Here is a 15,942-nt window from a genome sequence, read left to right on the forward strand (position 1 = left end):
GTGCCCAGAGCTTGACACAATTTCATGTAAACATACAGCTACCTAATCTCCCTAAGAAGTTCCAGCGTAAGGGCTGAGAATGGAGGAAGAGCAACCTCGCCAGGGAGCCAATATAAAACCTGGGAAATAAATGTGTAGTGTTCAAAGGAATAATGGAAAGCGACCAAGGATTAATTTGGCCCAATGTTGTATAGTAAAAAGACACAGTTATATCTTTCTGCATTCCCAGAGAGAGTCAACGGAACAGCAAAGCTCAAGTAAAGAATGTCTCGACGATTCAACCTAAGCAAAATGCATGCAGCTAGGTGTTGTGCCCTCTGAATGCATACAGATATTTATTATGAAAAGTCCAGATTCTCGAATTTCGCTGCAAATCTGTGCATTTAAAGCTGTACTTGACGGTCAATGTTAAACAAGAAACATGTCAGAAACGAGGAAAGACAATTTAATTGAAATAGCAGCGGATATCGCCTTTCTCCAAAAATGGACACACAATAAACGGCATGATCAGTATTCTGATGTTTCATTGGTCCTGAGTGTAACATGATCTGCGTTTCCTGTGAAAAAAGAAGAAAATGCGAAGTCTTGGTGAATGAATTGTATACAATCAAAACCATTTTCTGATGCCCAAAATGTAGAAAGTGGTCCCTCATTATTCACATTTAATTCCTAAATATATTTCATAATCATAATGATTTCAACGAGAATTCTACAGGGGGCTTAGTTAAAGGGTACTAGTTTCTGTACCTCTTTCAGAAGGATGAAGAGGTACAAATCAGTCTACCCGGGCTGCAGTTTAGAGCAAAGGAAGAAACAAATATGGAGCAATCTGTCTGGAATCAATGAAGTTAAGCACCTTGAGAAAGTGATATGAAAATATACCAATTACATTATCAACTAGAATATGCTGGTGCATACAAATGATAGATTTGCAATTAGAAAGTATATTGCCTGGCATTGTAAGGTGCTTTTTTGAAATTGTGAAATGATTTGCTTCGCAGTCTGTGCTTGTTCAAAATGGAAATGCACGCCTAAAACATTACCTTGTTCATCAGACGAGCTCTGGAGGCATTGCGACTTTCCCAAGGACTTTTGTTAGCTTGCATTTTTTCTGGAAGGGAAAACATTGTTCTTAGAGAGCAAATCTCCATATCTTGTAAATGATTTACTAAGCAACTACACAATCACCTTAGACCTCTCCTTAAATTACTTTGCAGCTCATGTTCGACACTGCGTACAGAAAGAAAAATGAGTAAAAGCCTTGAGGCTTTTACGCATTTTGCTTACGCTACGTAATATTTTCATTCATTTGTATGGCGGAGAGGAGGTGTGTAACGCAATTTGCGTTCCCGCCACCTTCCTTCTTCTCCGCCATACATCCGCTGGCATGGATTTTCATGGCGGTGCAAATGCTGGAAATTCCTATGGGGGCCGCCAGCTTTATGCACCACCATAAAGCTGGCGGACCCCATAGGGATCCATTGTAAACGCTGCCAGCGCGAATAAGGAACAAGTTACTTACCTGTAACTGTTGTTCTCCAGCATGGGTCTGGCATGGATTCACATGCTCATGAATATTCCCCGTCGTCAGGCTGGGAATCCTCGGTAAAGAAAAAATCAGTATCAGTTTCGTTTCTGATCTGTCTTTCTTAGTAGTAACCAATCACTGATCTCTGGGTCATACTTCCCCCAGCCAATGACTGCCCTCTCCCTAAGCCCTGCCTCTGGCAGCCATCCTCAGATTTGTTAGCATGCCAAGTGGCATTATGACCAACCGAAGAGCCTCAGAAGGGTAGGTGGGAGGGTTCGGATGTGAATCCATGCCAGACCCATGCTGGAGAACAACAGTTACAGGTAAGTAACTTGTTCCTTCTCCAGCATGGGGTCTGGCATGGATTCACATGCTCATGAATAAAAGAATACATAGCAGTATACACATGCACAACCACAGGAGGTGGCAACAGGCTCAACATTAAGCAATACAACAACTCAACATTAAGCATCTCTTACCTCCTCACCAGGCTCACCTTATGCGAACAGGTTGAGCAGCACTGCTTGGCCGACCGTGGACTCCTCCCTGGAGTCCCAATCGACGCAGTAGAATCTTGTGAAGGTGTGCGTCGACCTCCACGAGGGAGTCCTCGTGTTTAGCTCTTGAGTTTTTTACTGCGTTTTCATGTTTTTTTAGGAGATTTTCTCATTTTTTCAGTTTAATTGAGCGTCAAGCTCCACCGTTTCTACTTCCGATAACGAGGACCCGTTTCGGAATTCTTCTACGCCCCTCAAGGGTGAAGTTTTTGTCGAGTTTATACTTCTTGGAGGACTCCCAAAGATCTGCGGCCTACCCAACGGACATGGCCCAGGACAAGGGAAGCTCGACGCCCGGATCCAAGCTGTTCAGGTGCTGCCCTGGATGCGGATTACAGAACATTTTCAAGGAGGACGAGCATTCTCGATGTCTCTACTGCCTCCATGAGGACAAGGCACACGTGGAGAAAGACTGTGCGTTCTGCAAGAACCTTTCGGAACGGACCAAACAAGATCGACGTTCCCGCCTTGCCACCTGGCTGGAGAAGGGCACAGCAGGTGAGAAGGCGAAGACGAAGTCTGAGCGGGCTTCTAAGTCCTGTGAGGGCGCCCCGGCGACGGGGGCCCAACAGAAGGCCAAGCACTGCGAGTCCGCGGGCACCGGGAGCGCCGAAAGGTCAGGCTCTTCGGTTGCCAAGCAGGGCGCTACTTCCCCGGCACGTTCGACCACGAGCCAGCGCTCTGGTTTAGGGAAGAGGAAGTCCGAGAACCCGGGTAGGCCGCTGGAGCAGACTCGGTCGATCTCGAAGGTAGTGAGGGCTTTGATCCACCCAGCAAAGTCCTCTACCGAAGTGGTCGCTGCGACCCTGGCGAAGCCGGCTGAGACTACGCCTGTGGAAACGCCCGCCGGGCCCAGAGTATCCCTGCCACCGCGGAGGGATTCCTCTTTCCAACCCATCGCTAATGTCACGCTTACCGGGAGTCCGGGGTTCGTTGCGCGCACTTTCCCTTTCTGGCGCCTCTATTCGCGCTTCCATGCATGGAGAGGCGCCAGAGGGAGAGCTGCGGGGGCCCAGGCTGCAGCTCCTCGGCGCATGCGCGGGAGACCGCAATCACGGTTCCGCGCACGCGCCGTGGATTGGGCGCCCGTGATTGGACGGGCTTGCTTCCCAAGCCTCGCTCTGAGTCCGCCGGCGCCCAACGACGATCAGCTTGCGTTCCAGGCCTCGCGGGCGCCGGCGGCCCATAAAAAGAGAGCGAGGATCGGGAACAGATCGCGTCTCAACGCGTTCTGTTCCTGATCGTGTTTGTTCGCTCGCTTTGATCTTCCAGTGCCAGTTTCCCTTGGTTCCTGCCTTCCCTGGGGTTTCCCCTCTCCTTTTTCTCCTTGGTCCTCCTCTTGCCCGCTCCCTGTCCTGTCCCAGGGTCCCTCTGAAATTCCCCTTTTTTCCTCCCTTCTGGGATTGCAGAGGTTCTCTGCTTTTATGGACTCCTCTCCTTGCCTGGGCCACGCCAGCTTCGCTCCTATCCCGGGTCTTGCGGACTCCTGCCTGGCTGGTCAGCTCTGCCTTGATTATCCTTTTCTCCTGCTCCACGACAGCCTGTGTACTGTGGTCATCCATCCTGTGTCCTCCCCTGGTGTACGCCTCGGCCATTTTTGGACTCTTGAGCACCACAGCATCCAGTATCTTCTCCTGGTGTACGCTTCTGCCATCCTTGGACTCTTGAGCACCACAGCATCCAGTGTCTTCTCCTGGTGTACGCCTCTGCCATCCTTGGACTCTTGAGCACCACAGCATCCAGTGTCTTCTCCTGGTGTACGCATCGGCCATCCTTGGACTCTTGAGAACCACAGCATCCAGCACCTTCCCTTGGTGTACGCCTCGGCCATTTTGGACTCTTGAGCACCACAGCACGTCTCGGTCCTCCTTGGACCTTGGAGCTCCATCGTTTCAAGGACTTGTTTCCTTCAGCCTCTCCTGCCTGTGCTCGCACAGTCCTGACGTCACGGTAATCAGGAGAGAGCTGCTCGTGACGTTGGGAATCGGTCCATCTTTTACCCAGTACCCATTCTGGGTGGAGGAGAGGCTGGTTCCCCGTGTCACCAATTCTTCTTGTCAGTCTGGCTGCCCCGTCGAGATCAACCAAACATACAGGTACGCAACATTCTCGTGATTCACACCTTAACAGCTAAGACCCCCGTGAAGCCCCCGGCTGAAAAAGAGGGAGGGGGCAGTGGACATTACAGACTCGGAATCAGCCTCTGAGGAGGAACTGGTGGAAACCAAGAAGGGCCTCAACGAAAGGTCCATAGGCCTCAACGAGAGGTCCTTAGGCCTCAACGAGAGGTTCATAGGCCTCAATGAGATGTTCGAGAAGGTTCGATCCCAGGGGGCGGTCCCTGCTGATGTGATCGAAGATAGCGACGACGAACAGGGCCCAGTGGAACGGCCATCCCGTCCGTCGCAGCCATTGCCCGAGCCCCAGGATAGCTCGGCGGTCATTTTGTTGGCAATCCAATCCTTATGCACCGAGATAAGGACGAGATTACCACGGACCCCGACGGAGGATCCAGAACCAGGCCCGTCGGGAAGCCCTCCGAACAAGCGGAGAAGAGTCCACCCCGCTCCGCCCTTCGTGCCTGCGAGACCGGTGGATCCCTCACCCCCCTCGCCGAACCCTAGAGAGGATACGGCGACGGATACAGCGACGGGGACGGACGTTGACGGACGCGATCACACAGCCGACATCCCGTCATCACCCCCCCCCCGCGGGCGTCTCCAGCCGACGAAATTGGCTCTTTCCACGCCATGATAACCACGGCATCCGAGCTCTTCCAGCTCTGCCCTGAAGAACAGCAATAGGAGGGGTTTCTGTACCAACGACGAGAGGCCAAGAGGAAAACAGTCCTCGCGGTGCCTTTACTCGACGACATCTGGGAGGAGGGGCTCGCTGTCCTCAAGAATCCTTCCACGACACCAGCCATCTCGTTGGCGGCGAGGAAGATTAAGGCGGCCAATGCCTTAGCGATCGTGGCCCGCTACGACAGGGAGCTCTGCTTCAAGATAGCTCCCCTGCTAGACTTCCTGCCTGATGACAAAAGGGCGGAGGCCCTAGAAATTCTGCAGGAAGGCGAGGTGGCGTCGGATCCCGCCATAACGGTGGCAACGGACATTGCCGATACCGGATTTCGCCAACTGGGCAACGGAGTTTGCCTCCGGCGACGAGGATGGCTCAAGGCGACAGACTTTCGCCAGGACGTCCAGACCAGGGTGTTGGACATGCCGTTCGACGGCAACAACCTTTTTTGGTAAGGCGGTGGATGAGTCCCTACAGGCCATCAAGACCGACTCGGGAGACGGCCCGGGCCCTGGGGGTACTTCAACAGCGGCAGCCCTTTCGGAGCTCCGGAGGCAGACTGGGTGTCTCCAAGGGATCCAATGGTGGCTCCTCCACTTACCGCCAGGCGGCCCGCTCCTCTTCTCAGGAGGCCTACAGAGGTCGCGGCAAGCAAGGGGGTTCCCGCCACCGTCGCCAAGGAGGCCTCCAAGCAAGACTGACTTGTCGGGCCCCCACCAAAGCACCCAGGTGGGAGGCCGGCTGACGAAGTTCGTCAGCGTGTGGGAGTCCATCTCCACCGACCGTTGGGTGTTGGACACCCTGGCCAACGGGCACTCGCTGGAATTCCAAAAGAAGTGCCCTCGCATTCCTCCCGTGTCCAGGAAGGAGAATCACGCCCCTCAACTATTGTCGGAGGTAAAGGCGATGCTCAAGAAAAGTGCCATCGAGCTCGTCCCCAGAGGGCTCAGGGGCTCCGGAGTGTACTCAAGGTACTTCCTCGTCAAGAAGACGACAGGCGGTTGGCGCCCCATCCTGGACCTGCGTCGCTTAAACAAGTACATCAAGGCGCAGAAATTCAGGATGGTCACCCTTCAGCACGTGCTGGGACAGCTGGAGGAAGGCGACTTCCTATCGTCTTTGGACCTGGAGGATGCTTACTTCCACATCCCTATTCTAAAAAGGCACAGGAAGTTCCTCAGGTTCGTGGTTCAGGGACGACACTACCAATTCAGGGCCCTACCGTTCGGATTAAAGTCGGCACCCAGTGGCGGCGCGGCTGTGTCTGCAGGGGATCCATGTTTACCCCTACCTGGGCGACTGACTAATCTGGGCAAGGACAAGGGAACTCGCCGTCGAACACACGGCGAGGACCATCCGATTGCTCACGGAGCTGGGGTTCGCCATCAACTACCCCAAATCCCACCTGATTCCATCGCAGATAGCACTGCTTCTGGGAGCGAAGCTCGATACAGTGGGGCAATTGGCCTCCCCTTCAGAGGAGAGGACCAAGATCAACCTGGGTAAGGTGCGGCGCCTGCTAGCCACGGACGTGGCCAGGGTGAGGTCCCTCAAGTCCCTCCTCGGGATGATGTCCTCATGCATCGACCTTGTACCCCTTTGCAGACTTCGGATGCGTTTGCTACAGGAGTTTCTCGATGCCCGCTGGCTCCAAGCGAGGGGCTGTTTCGAGGACAGGATCCCTCTCGACGAGGAGTTCCGTCGGGCGATCTTATGGTGGGGCATCCGTGCTCACCTCACGACAGGCACGGAATTTCAAATCCCAGCGTTTCAGGAGACGTGACAACGGACGCCTCTCTGGAGGGTTGGGGGCCCACACCGGAGAACTCCACGCAAGAGGCCTTTGGCTCCCGGAGGAGAGGTCTCTCCACATCAACATTCTGGAGCTCCGAGCAGTGTTCTGGGCTCTCAAGTCGTTCCTTCCGTCCCTCAAGGGCAAAGTGGTGAGGATCTTCACCGACAACACCACCACGATGTTCTATATACGGAAGCAAGGAGGCACCAGATCCCCAGCCCTATCCAAGGAGGCCCAGGATCTGTGGCACTGGGCCGTCGCCCAGGGGATGTTTCTGGTTCCCTTCCACCTGGCAGGAATAAAAAACACCATTGCGGACTCACTCAGCAGGGAGCTGCGCTCGTGCCACGAGTGGGAACTGCGCCAGGATCAAGTGGATCGACTCTTCCAACGATGGGGCAAACCCCAGATCGACCTGTTCGGGATGGCGACAAACTCCAAGTGCCAGGGGTTTGCCAGCAGGTTCCCACAGCTGAGGAGCATTGGCGATGCTTTCTCGTTCCCTTGGGACGGCCTGTTTCTATACACGTTCCCTCCGTTGCTGCTCCGCCTCATCAACCAGCTCAAGAAGTCCAGGTGCAGGATGATCCTTGTCGCACCGGCGTGGCCGAGGCAGATCTGGTTTCCGGACCTTCTGGACTTGTCAACGTCCCCACCAGTCAAGCTGCCGGCGGACGCGGATCTTCTCGCCAGAGAAGGAGGCGCCATTCTCCATCACGACCCACAATAGCTGAACTTGCAGGCCTGGCTCCTGCAGCACTAGAGTTTGGAGGGTACGATATCCCGGCTGATTGCAGAGAGATTCTTACAAAGGCCAGGGCGTCCCCGACTCTCAAGTGTTACGGTCATAAGTGGAAGAGGTTCTCTGTCTGGTGCCGTGCACAGAAGATTAACCCTCTGAGGATTACAGCCCCTCAAGTGCTGCCGTACCTACTGTCGCTGGCCAAAGCTGGACTGGCTCAGGCCTCCATACAAATACATCTGGCTGCCATTTCCCGATAGACCATGCTACGGGACGGGCGTCCTTGTGGTCTCATCGCCTGGTAAAGGAATTCATGAAGGGGCTATACCGATCATTCCCGCCGGTGAAGGCCCTTGCCCCGGCGTGGGAGCTTAATGTGGTGCTGACCAGGCTCATGGGAGCCCCATTCGAGCCTATGCATTCAGCGCCTTTGAAGTTCCTGTCATGGAAGACAGCGTTCCTCGTGGCCATCACCTCTGCACGACGAGTGGGAGAGATTCAGGCCCTATCTTGCAAGCCTCCATACTTGACTTTTCATGACACGAGGGTAGTGCTGAGGACGCACCCCTCCTTCATGCCCAAGGTGCTGTCGGACTTCCACCTTAACGAGCCATTGGCGTTACCAATTTACTTCCCGTCGCCTTCGACGCCGGCCGAGAGGACTTTGCACTCGCTGGATGTAGCTAGAGCGCTGAAGTTCTACGTGGACCGCACAAAGAGTTTTCGGAAGACGTCACAACTGTTTGTGAACTTTGGGTCTGTGAATCAAGGGAAGGCTCTCTCGAAGACTTCCATTTCCAGATGGCTCTCCGGCTGCATCATGCTTAGGGAGAGGGCAGTCATTGGCTGGGGGCAGTATGACCCAGAGATCAGTGATTGGTTACTACTAAGAAAGACAGATCAGAAACGAAACTGATACTGATTTTTTCTTTACCGAGGATTCCCAGCCTGACGACGGGGAATATTCATGAGCATGTGAATCCATGCCAGACCCCATGCTGGAGAATTACAATTAAACGCTGGCAGACATACCCGCATCATGTCGGGAAGCATTCAATTGTAACTGTGAACTCTGCTTACCATGCACCCATGATAAGTAGCGCTCACAATGAAAAACAAACGCTATTTGGGTCATTTGCACAGCAGAGTGCAAATGTGCAGGGCGATAGGTGCCTTTTACCCTGCACTTTTGCATTCTGTCATGCAAATGACAGCAGGACATAGCTACGCCTGAGTGCAAACGTGCCAGGCCCCACAATGAAGTTACAATTTCGAGCAACATGAGCTCCCTGGTCTATCACACTCTTCAAGGTTCACAATGCATCACGTGCGTTTATTTCCGAGGCTCGGGGCCTCATTACAACCCTGGCGTTAAGGGGTTAACATCGCCGTAAAAGACTGCGGCGCGTTAAACCCTTAACGCCAGATTCACACTTTAATGCCTGCTTTTTGCAGGCGTTAAAGTCCAAGGGCCTCATCGCAACCCTGGCGTTAAGGGGTTAACGGCGCCGTAAAAAGCTGCGGCTAATAGCACCATGGTCCAACGCGAGGGTTGTAATGAGGCCCTCGATATTGTTAGGAAGACTTTTGGAACCATCTATACTAGAGGCAGAACATTGTTTCTCACCAAAAGGAATGCCATATGGACAGCAATGGTCAGGTAAGACCCAACCCATTCTTAAACCACATGTGTTGCACACAACCTGCTGGTAGGCACATCACAGGGCTTATTGGTGGAAAGAAAAGGGGAACCCCAGACAATCAAAATATGAATTATTAAAGTCATAATTAGGACCACCATGTGCCAATACAAATCACAGTCACAGTAATTCCTGAACCTCCAGGACACAGTATCACAAGTAAAACAAATGCATCGTAGTGCCTAGAAGGATGAGATGGGTTAAAATCTTTAGTACACAAACGCAGAGAACACAAAAGGCAAAACACAATTAGGTTTATACCATACTCATTATACACCTAGAAAAACAGATACTGTAGTACTTTGCAATTATACTAAGAAACACACCATTTTTCTTACACAGGAGTGGAATGTAAGACTTTAAAAATGTAGATAAAACCAGTGGTACTTGCTAAAATTCTAGTCTTTGGCCTAAAATGTAATTGACCCAAGTGGAACTGAGGAAACATGTCCACAGACAGTTAAGCACCTTCAAAGTACAGAGCTGGGCTATTCCAAGACTAGAACATGTCACTGCTGCATGGAGCAAGGACATACCAAGAGAATTTGCCAGAATTAACAGTTTGCAACTCCAGCCCAGTTCAGTAAGGGCAATGTGGGCAAACGTTAGCAAGGCTCATGGACAAGCAGAAGCCGGGAACCTCCCGCATAGTATGATTGCTTTATATGCTAAAATACAACTTACCACAACCGACACCTCCATTGTGGAAGGTATAGATATCCAGCTTAAAGATGAATGCAACCAAAGCACTCATCGGCTTTAACCATCAATGAAAACACCATGCCACCAAAAAAAAAAAATCCAATTTCTAATCTGTCCCTTGGATCTGCCGAGCAGACCTCACAAGCAGATCACCGTGCTGCGGTCTGCGCCTGGTCCCTAAGCCCTGTAACCTGGCACCCACCTGGACTACTTCCTACAGATACTAGCAACACTTTACCACAAGACGTTATTGTTTCAGTCTAATCCCTATGCAATCCCATTACGGCCAGTCACCGCCTTTATCTGTGAGCCACCATATGGTTTACTATGCAATGCGAACTATCTACGTCAGCCAGCCTACTAGACACCCCACTGCTACCCTACTGCTTGCCTCAAATGTACTGACCTACTGCATATGATGGCACTAGCATACTGCGCTGCTAGATTATATAGGTATCCCAACCAGCTTCAGATTAACAAAATGTACTTATGAAGCGACGTTGGCCTGCTCTGATTATGCTTTTGAAATAGAGCCACCCTGGCTCCCAATGCTAACTTGCATCTAGGTGTGCTCACTTGAATTGCTAAAGTTGCATCTATGTGTGCTCACTTGAATTAGCGTCACTCTGGCACCCAATGATAAAGTTGCATCTAGGTGTGCTCACTTGAGTTGCTAAAGTTGCATCTATGTGTGCTCACGTGAATTAGCGCCACTCTGGCACCCAATGATAAAGTTGCATCTAGGTGTGCTCACTTGAATTGTTAAAGTTGCATCTAGGTGTGCTCATTTGAATTGCTAAAGTTGCATCTATGTGTGCTCACTTGAATTAGCGCCACTCTGGCACCCAATGATAAAGTTGCATCTAGGTGTGCTCACTTGAATTGTTAAAGTTGCATCTAGGTGTGCTCATTTGAATTGCTAAAGTTGCATCTATGTGTGCTCACTTGAATTAGCGCCACTCTGGCACCCAATGATAAAGTTGCATCTAGGTGTGCTCACTTGAATTGTTAAAGTTGTATCTAGGTGTGCTCATTTGAATTGCTAAAGTTGCATCTATGTGTGCTCACTTGAATTAGCGCCACTCAGGCACCCAATGATAAAGTTGCATCTAGGTGTGCTCACTTGAATTGTTAAAGTTGCATCTAGGTGTGCTCATTTGAATTGCTAAAGTTGCATCTATGTGTGCTCACTTGAATTAGCGCCACTCTGGCACCCAATGATAAAGTTGCATCTAGGTGTGCTCACTTGAATTAGCGCCACTCTGGCACCCAATGCTAAAGTTGCATCTAGGTGTGCTCTATTTATGCTTTTAAATTAGCCCAAACTAATGTTCACTAAGCCTCAGCCGATTTCGCACCCACTCCACGCATTTTAGCCTAGTCCAAGCCAGCACTATATTTGTGATTAGCGCCCAACTGCTATCAATGTCAACAGCTGACTGTATGTTGATTATCTATTTAGTCCTACCTGCTAAATTTCGATTCTAGGTTGCAGCATATTTGTGCCTTGTAAACTACCCAGTATCAGCAACCTCACGCCAAGTTGCCCATTATCATAACAGAATGCAGGCACTGCTAACTTTAACTATGTTCCCATTCTGCATTATACCATCTGACATCCCTTGCACTAGAGGTCACTACATTAAGTTTGATGAAGGGTTAGGCAGACTGAGATGTCCCCGTCACCACCCTATCCCTTGCCCTACATCTTTCCTTCCCACACTACCCCCGTTTCCCACCCTAACCACAACCAAACTACATCCAGCCTCCACTATGTGCACCACACATGACAAGTTGCCCCCCGTGCCAATAGCCTCAACCGCCTCCCCTCCTGACATCTCTAAGCGCAACGAGAGACTAACCAGTAGACTGCCATCCAGTAAGTCCTCAGCATTAGAATATTCCCATAAGATCATAAGCGCAGTTCGCCCAGGTTCCACTGACAATAATCGTAGGCACCAAAAGAAAAGGTGTACAGCCCCTCTGAACAACTTAAGGGACATTAGCCCCAGTTTACCAATAAAGGACCCACAATCACAGCCCACTAAGGGAGCATTACTGAACGTCAGGTTATTGGTAGCACATGCAACTGAGATTGACGACTTGATTGTGAACAATAACCTTTACTTCCTTGTAATAACAGAAACCTGGCTGCACGAGGCAGCAGGCCCCTCTATTGCCCTAGCCGTCCCAGCTAATTACTCCATTCTCCGGGCAGATAAATCCACGGCTCGCGGAGGAGGAATAGCCATTATCTTTAAAGACACTCTCAACATAAGACTAGCCACCCCTACGCCATTGGCATCATGTGAACTCCTCTCAGTCAAGTTCCAAACCTCACCCAACAGCACTATCACACTACATATCATTTACAGGCCTCCAGGACCTCTGGGGTCCTTTGAAGAAGATATCACAGCCCTAGCAGCCAACACCAAACCAACGGCGCAAAATATCATTTTAGGAGATTTCAACCTCGGTTACAAGGACATTAGTGACCCACACGCCATCTCTCTAGCCTCTGCACTACTAGAACAAGGCTACATTCAAATTAGCACCAAACCTATACACGAAAAAGGTAGGATTCTTGATTGGGTCGCGGTTCTAAATTGCGCCATCACCCCACTAGATCCGACTCCACTAGTATGGTTAGACCACCTTATGACCTTTGAACTGCATATCAACAACTTGGAAAAGAAAAAGCCCATTATTGCTCCCCCTGCCTCACAAGGAATAAACGTAACATCACAGCAGATGCTCTAGTTCCTTTGGTAGCCCCCCTACTCAATGCCCTACCGGACACCAATGATCCTAACACTCTAATCAACATCTACAATGAGACCATGACTAAAGCCATCGATGATATTGCCCCGCTAAAACTACGTAAAAGCAAACCCATAGCCCATCTTAACTCGTGGTTCACTCCAGAGCTGAAAACACTCCACACTGAAAAAAGAAAATGGGAATCACGTTGGAAATCATCCCCTACACCTGAAAACAAAACTAACCTGGCCACTATCACTGCCAATCCAGGCTAAAAAAGAAACCTATAATGACAGAATAGCCCAAGCCAGCTCCAGACTAAAGAATTATTCAACATTCTAAGAGAACTAGAAAACCCCAACCCACCGCCAGATACATGCACTAAGGATAAAGGCTGGTGTACTAGCATTCAAAATGCCCTCTCCAATAAAATCAAGGGACTGCAGACCAAAATAGCTGACAAACGATCCCAACTAACAGTCACTACACCAGCTCCTACACCTACTCCTCACATTAACTCAGGTTTCACATTCAAAAAAGTCACCATTCCTGAAGTCCATAAAATCATTGCCTCTCTTAAACCATCTAACTGCAAGGGCGATAGCTGCCCAGCCCAGATTATAAAAGATGCAGCTAGAGACCTTGCCCCTTTCATTACTAAACTTGTAAATTACTCCTTCTCCAATAACTCAGTCCCAAGTAACCTCAAACAGTCCTGGGTTCTACCGCTATTAAAAAAACAGACCCTTGACCCGGCTATACCCACTAACTATAGACCAATCATGACAGTCCCCTTTCTATTGAACATTTTGGACAGAATAGCCTACTTGCAAATACAAGATTATCTTGAAGCTCACAAACTACTCGACACCCGTCAATCTGGCTTCAGACCCCGCACGGAACAGAAACCGCATGTGTCGACCTCAAAAGCCAGATCAATGAATTTAAATACAAAGGAAAGATGGCCATCCTACTTCTACTCGACCTCTCTGTGGCTTTTGATCTGGTGGATCACTCCATACTTTGTAACCACCTATCCTCAGCGGCCCATTTCTCCAGTTCTGCAGTTGCCTGGATCCAGTCCTTCCTTGCCAACAGAACTATGTGCGTGTACTCACCTTCAGCAGCTGCTGACCCCATACCCATCACCTGCGGAGTCCCTCAAGGATCCTGCGTCTCACCCACTTTGTACAACATTTTTACAAAGCCACTATTTGACAAACTGGACCGTCTGGGTGTCACCTACACAAACTATGCGGACAACACCCAGAGACTCCTACCCCTCTCAGGAACCTATGATATAGACGTCGCGCGGATCAACGAAGTCTACATCATCATTCAGGCATGGATGGCCACACATGGCCTCTGCCTGAATGATGATAAGACCAAATTACTACTAGTCGGATCATCTAACAACCTTCTCAAACTAAGTCCTCACTATACAAATATCGTCATCGATGGGAACAGGATTCCCATTGCCAAACATGTAAAAACTTTAGGTTTCTACCTCGATGCCCAGTCTAACCTAACTAAGCAGATTAACATGACCTCATCGGCCACAGCCTACACCGGCAAGTTGATCAGAGCCTGTAGACCTTTACTATCCCCCACTAGCTGCATTACTCTGGCACGAGCACTCATACAATCCAAATTGGATTATTGCAACAGTCTTTATCTAGGAGCCAACAAAACCATCTTAAGTAAACTACAGATTACACAAAATAACGCGCTCAGAGCTGCGCTGAATATTCCCAAAAGAGAGCATATATCAGAAACTAGAAAGCACCACAGGTGGCTCTCTATATAGGACAAAATTGCCTTAAAAACTATCTGCCTCACTCACAAAGCGCTTAACCACCAAGCCCCCCCACCTTACAGATAAGTTCACATGGAAGGTATCCAATAGATTCACCAGATCCTCCAACATACCACGTCTGGTGGTGCCCAGATACAATCTAAAAAGAGCTGGAGGTTCTAGCTTCCCAGTATTAGCAGCCCAGCTTTGGAACACCCTCCCTCAGAATATTCAAACCATTCAAACCTTTAACAATTTCAGAAGTCAGGCTATCACTTGGATACTAAATAAAATAGAAAACAAAGCTCCTGATACCACTAACCGTTAGGTGATCGGCACATTCTACTGCTATGACCCAATGTATAATATGTATAATGTTTAATATGTATGTATGTACCACTGTAACCTTACCTTGAATGTTCAAACTGTATTCATGTACATAACTGTCTATACTATGCCTTGTAATCTGTACTACCCGACAGCGCCCAATTACCTCCGGGTCAGGTGCGCTATATAAATAAAATAAACAAACAAACAAACAAACCCCCTCCAAACCCCCCGCAGAGGTACCGGTGACAGTTGGAATACACACAAAATCTTTGCTCGATAGTGGGTTACATGCCACCTTAAAGAACCTTACTACCCAGTTTACATAACTCATTTGCCCCCTTAGCATGGCTAAATCTTCTCAGCATCGTAGACGCAGAGTTTGCTATGTTAACTCTAATGGGACCGTTTTGGTCCAAGGCCCTCAGGCCAACCTTCACCTCTTTGATAGACGCTTCCCGCGCCTCATGAACTTCCTTTCCTCTTCTGCTGTCCCCTCTCCCCTTTCCGTGACTACCTCTGCCCCTTCCTTGGCTACCTTGCCTTCCCCTTCCCTCTCTACCCCTCTCGTGCTCCTTCTACAACTCCGCAGGGCGTACCTCTGATCTGTACCCCTCCCGGAAGGCCTTCAAGGATGGAAACCGTCTCCATATTGCCACCCTAAATTCTCGCTATGCTGTCAAACACCCCTCTGATATCTGCCACCTTCTGGAAGAACTTGACCTTGACGTCCTAGGTCTCATTGAGACATGGTTCACAGCCAGCTCTGTCACGAGCTTTGATATGCTCCTACCCGACGGCTACAAGATCCTCTCTGCGCCCAGGTCCAACCACTCCGGTGGAGGCGTAGCCCTGATCTTCCCTGAGTGGATCCTGCCTCTGTCACTCCTACGCAGGCCTACTCCTCTTTTGAATGCCTCGTCTGCAGGCTCGCTCTCTCTCCTAGCCATTCCCTTACTGTGACTACTATCTATCGCCCACCTGGTCTGATTTCCCCCTTCCTCTCAGAGTGGGCAGACCTCTCCTCCTCACTCCTGGCCTCTACCACTCAACTCCTCCTCCTTGGAGATTTCAACATCCACCTGGATGCCTCCTGTCCTCCCTCTGGACTCTTTCGCGACCTCTGTGACTCTCTCTCACTCACTATTCTCCCCTCTGGCCCGACTCACTCTGCAGAGCACACTCTGGAAGTTCTGATCTCGTCAGACCTTCCCCTCTCTGGCCCTCTCACCAC

At 50.1% G+C, this 15,942-nt stretch overlaps 1 protein-coding gene across 2 annotated transcripts in view; it reads right to left on the reverse strand.

Moving 5' to 3' along the window:
- Positions 1-429: 429 nt before the first annotated feature.
- XAF1 (XIAP associated factor 1) overlaps positions 430-15,942 on the reverse strand; it is a 415,035-nt gene continuing 399,522 nt past the window's right edge. For both annotated transcript variants that reach the window (XM_069653416.1, XM_069653407.1), the window contains 2 exons: positions 1,044-1,111; positions 430-557 (listed from right to left, as the gene is read on the reverse strand). In XM_069653416.1, the coding sequence (XP_069509517.1) occupies positions 1,052-1,111 (60 nt within the window). In that variant the 3' untranslated portion in view covers positions 430-557; positions 1,044-1,051. The remainder of the gene's footprint in view (positions 558-1,043; positions 1,112-15,942) is intronic.

This window comes from Ambystoma mexicanum, chromosome 1p (genome assembly GCF_040938575.1).
Source record: "Ambystoma mexicanum isolate Mex_15411 chromosome 1p, UKY_AmexF1_1, whole genome shotgun sequence".
NCBI lineage: Eukaryota > Metazoa > Chordata > Amphibia > Caudata > Ambystomatidae > Ambystoma > Ambystoma mexicanum.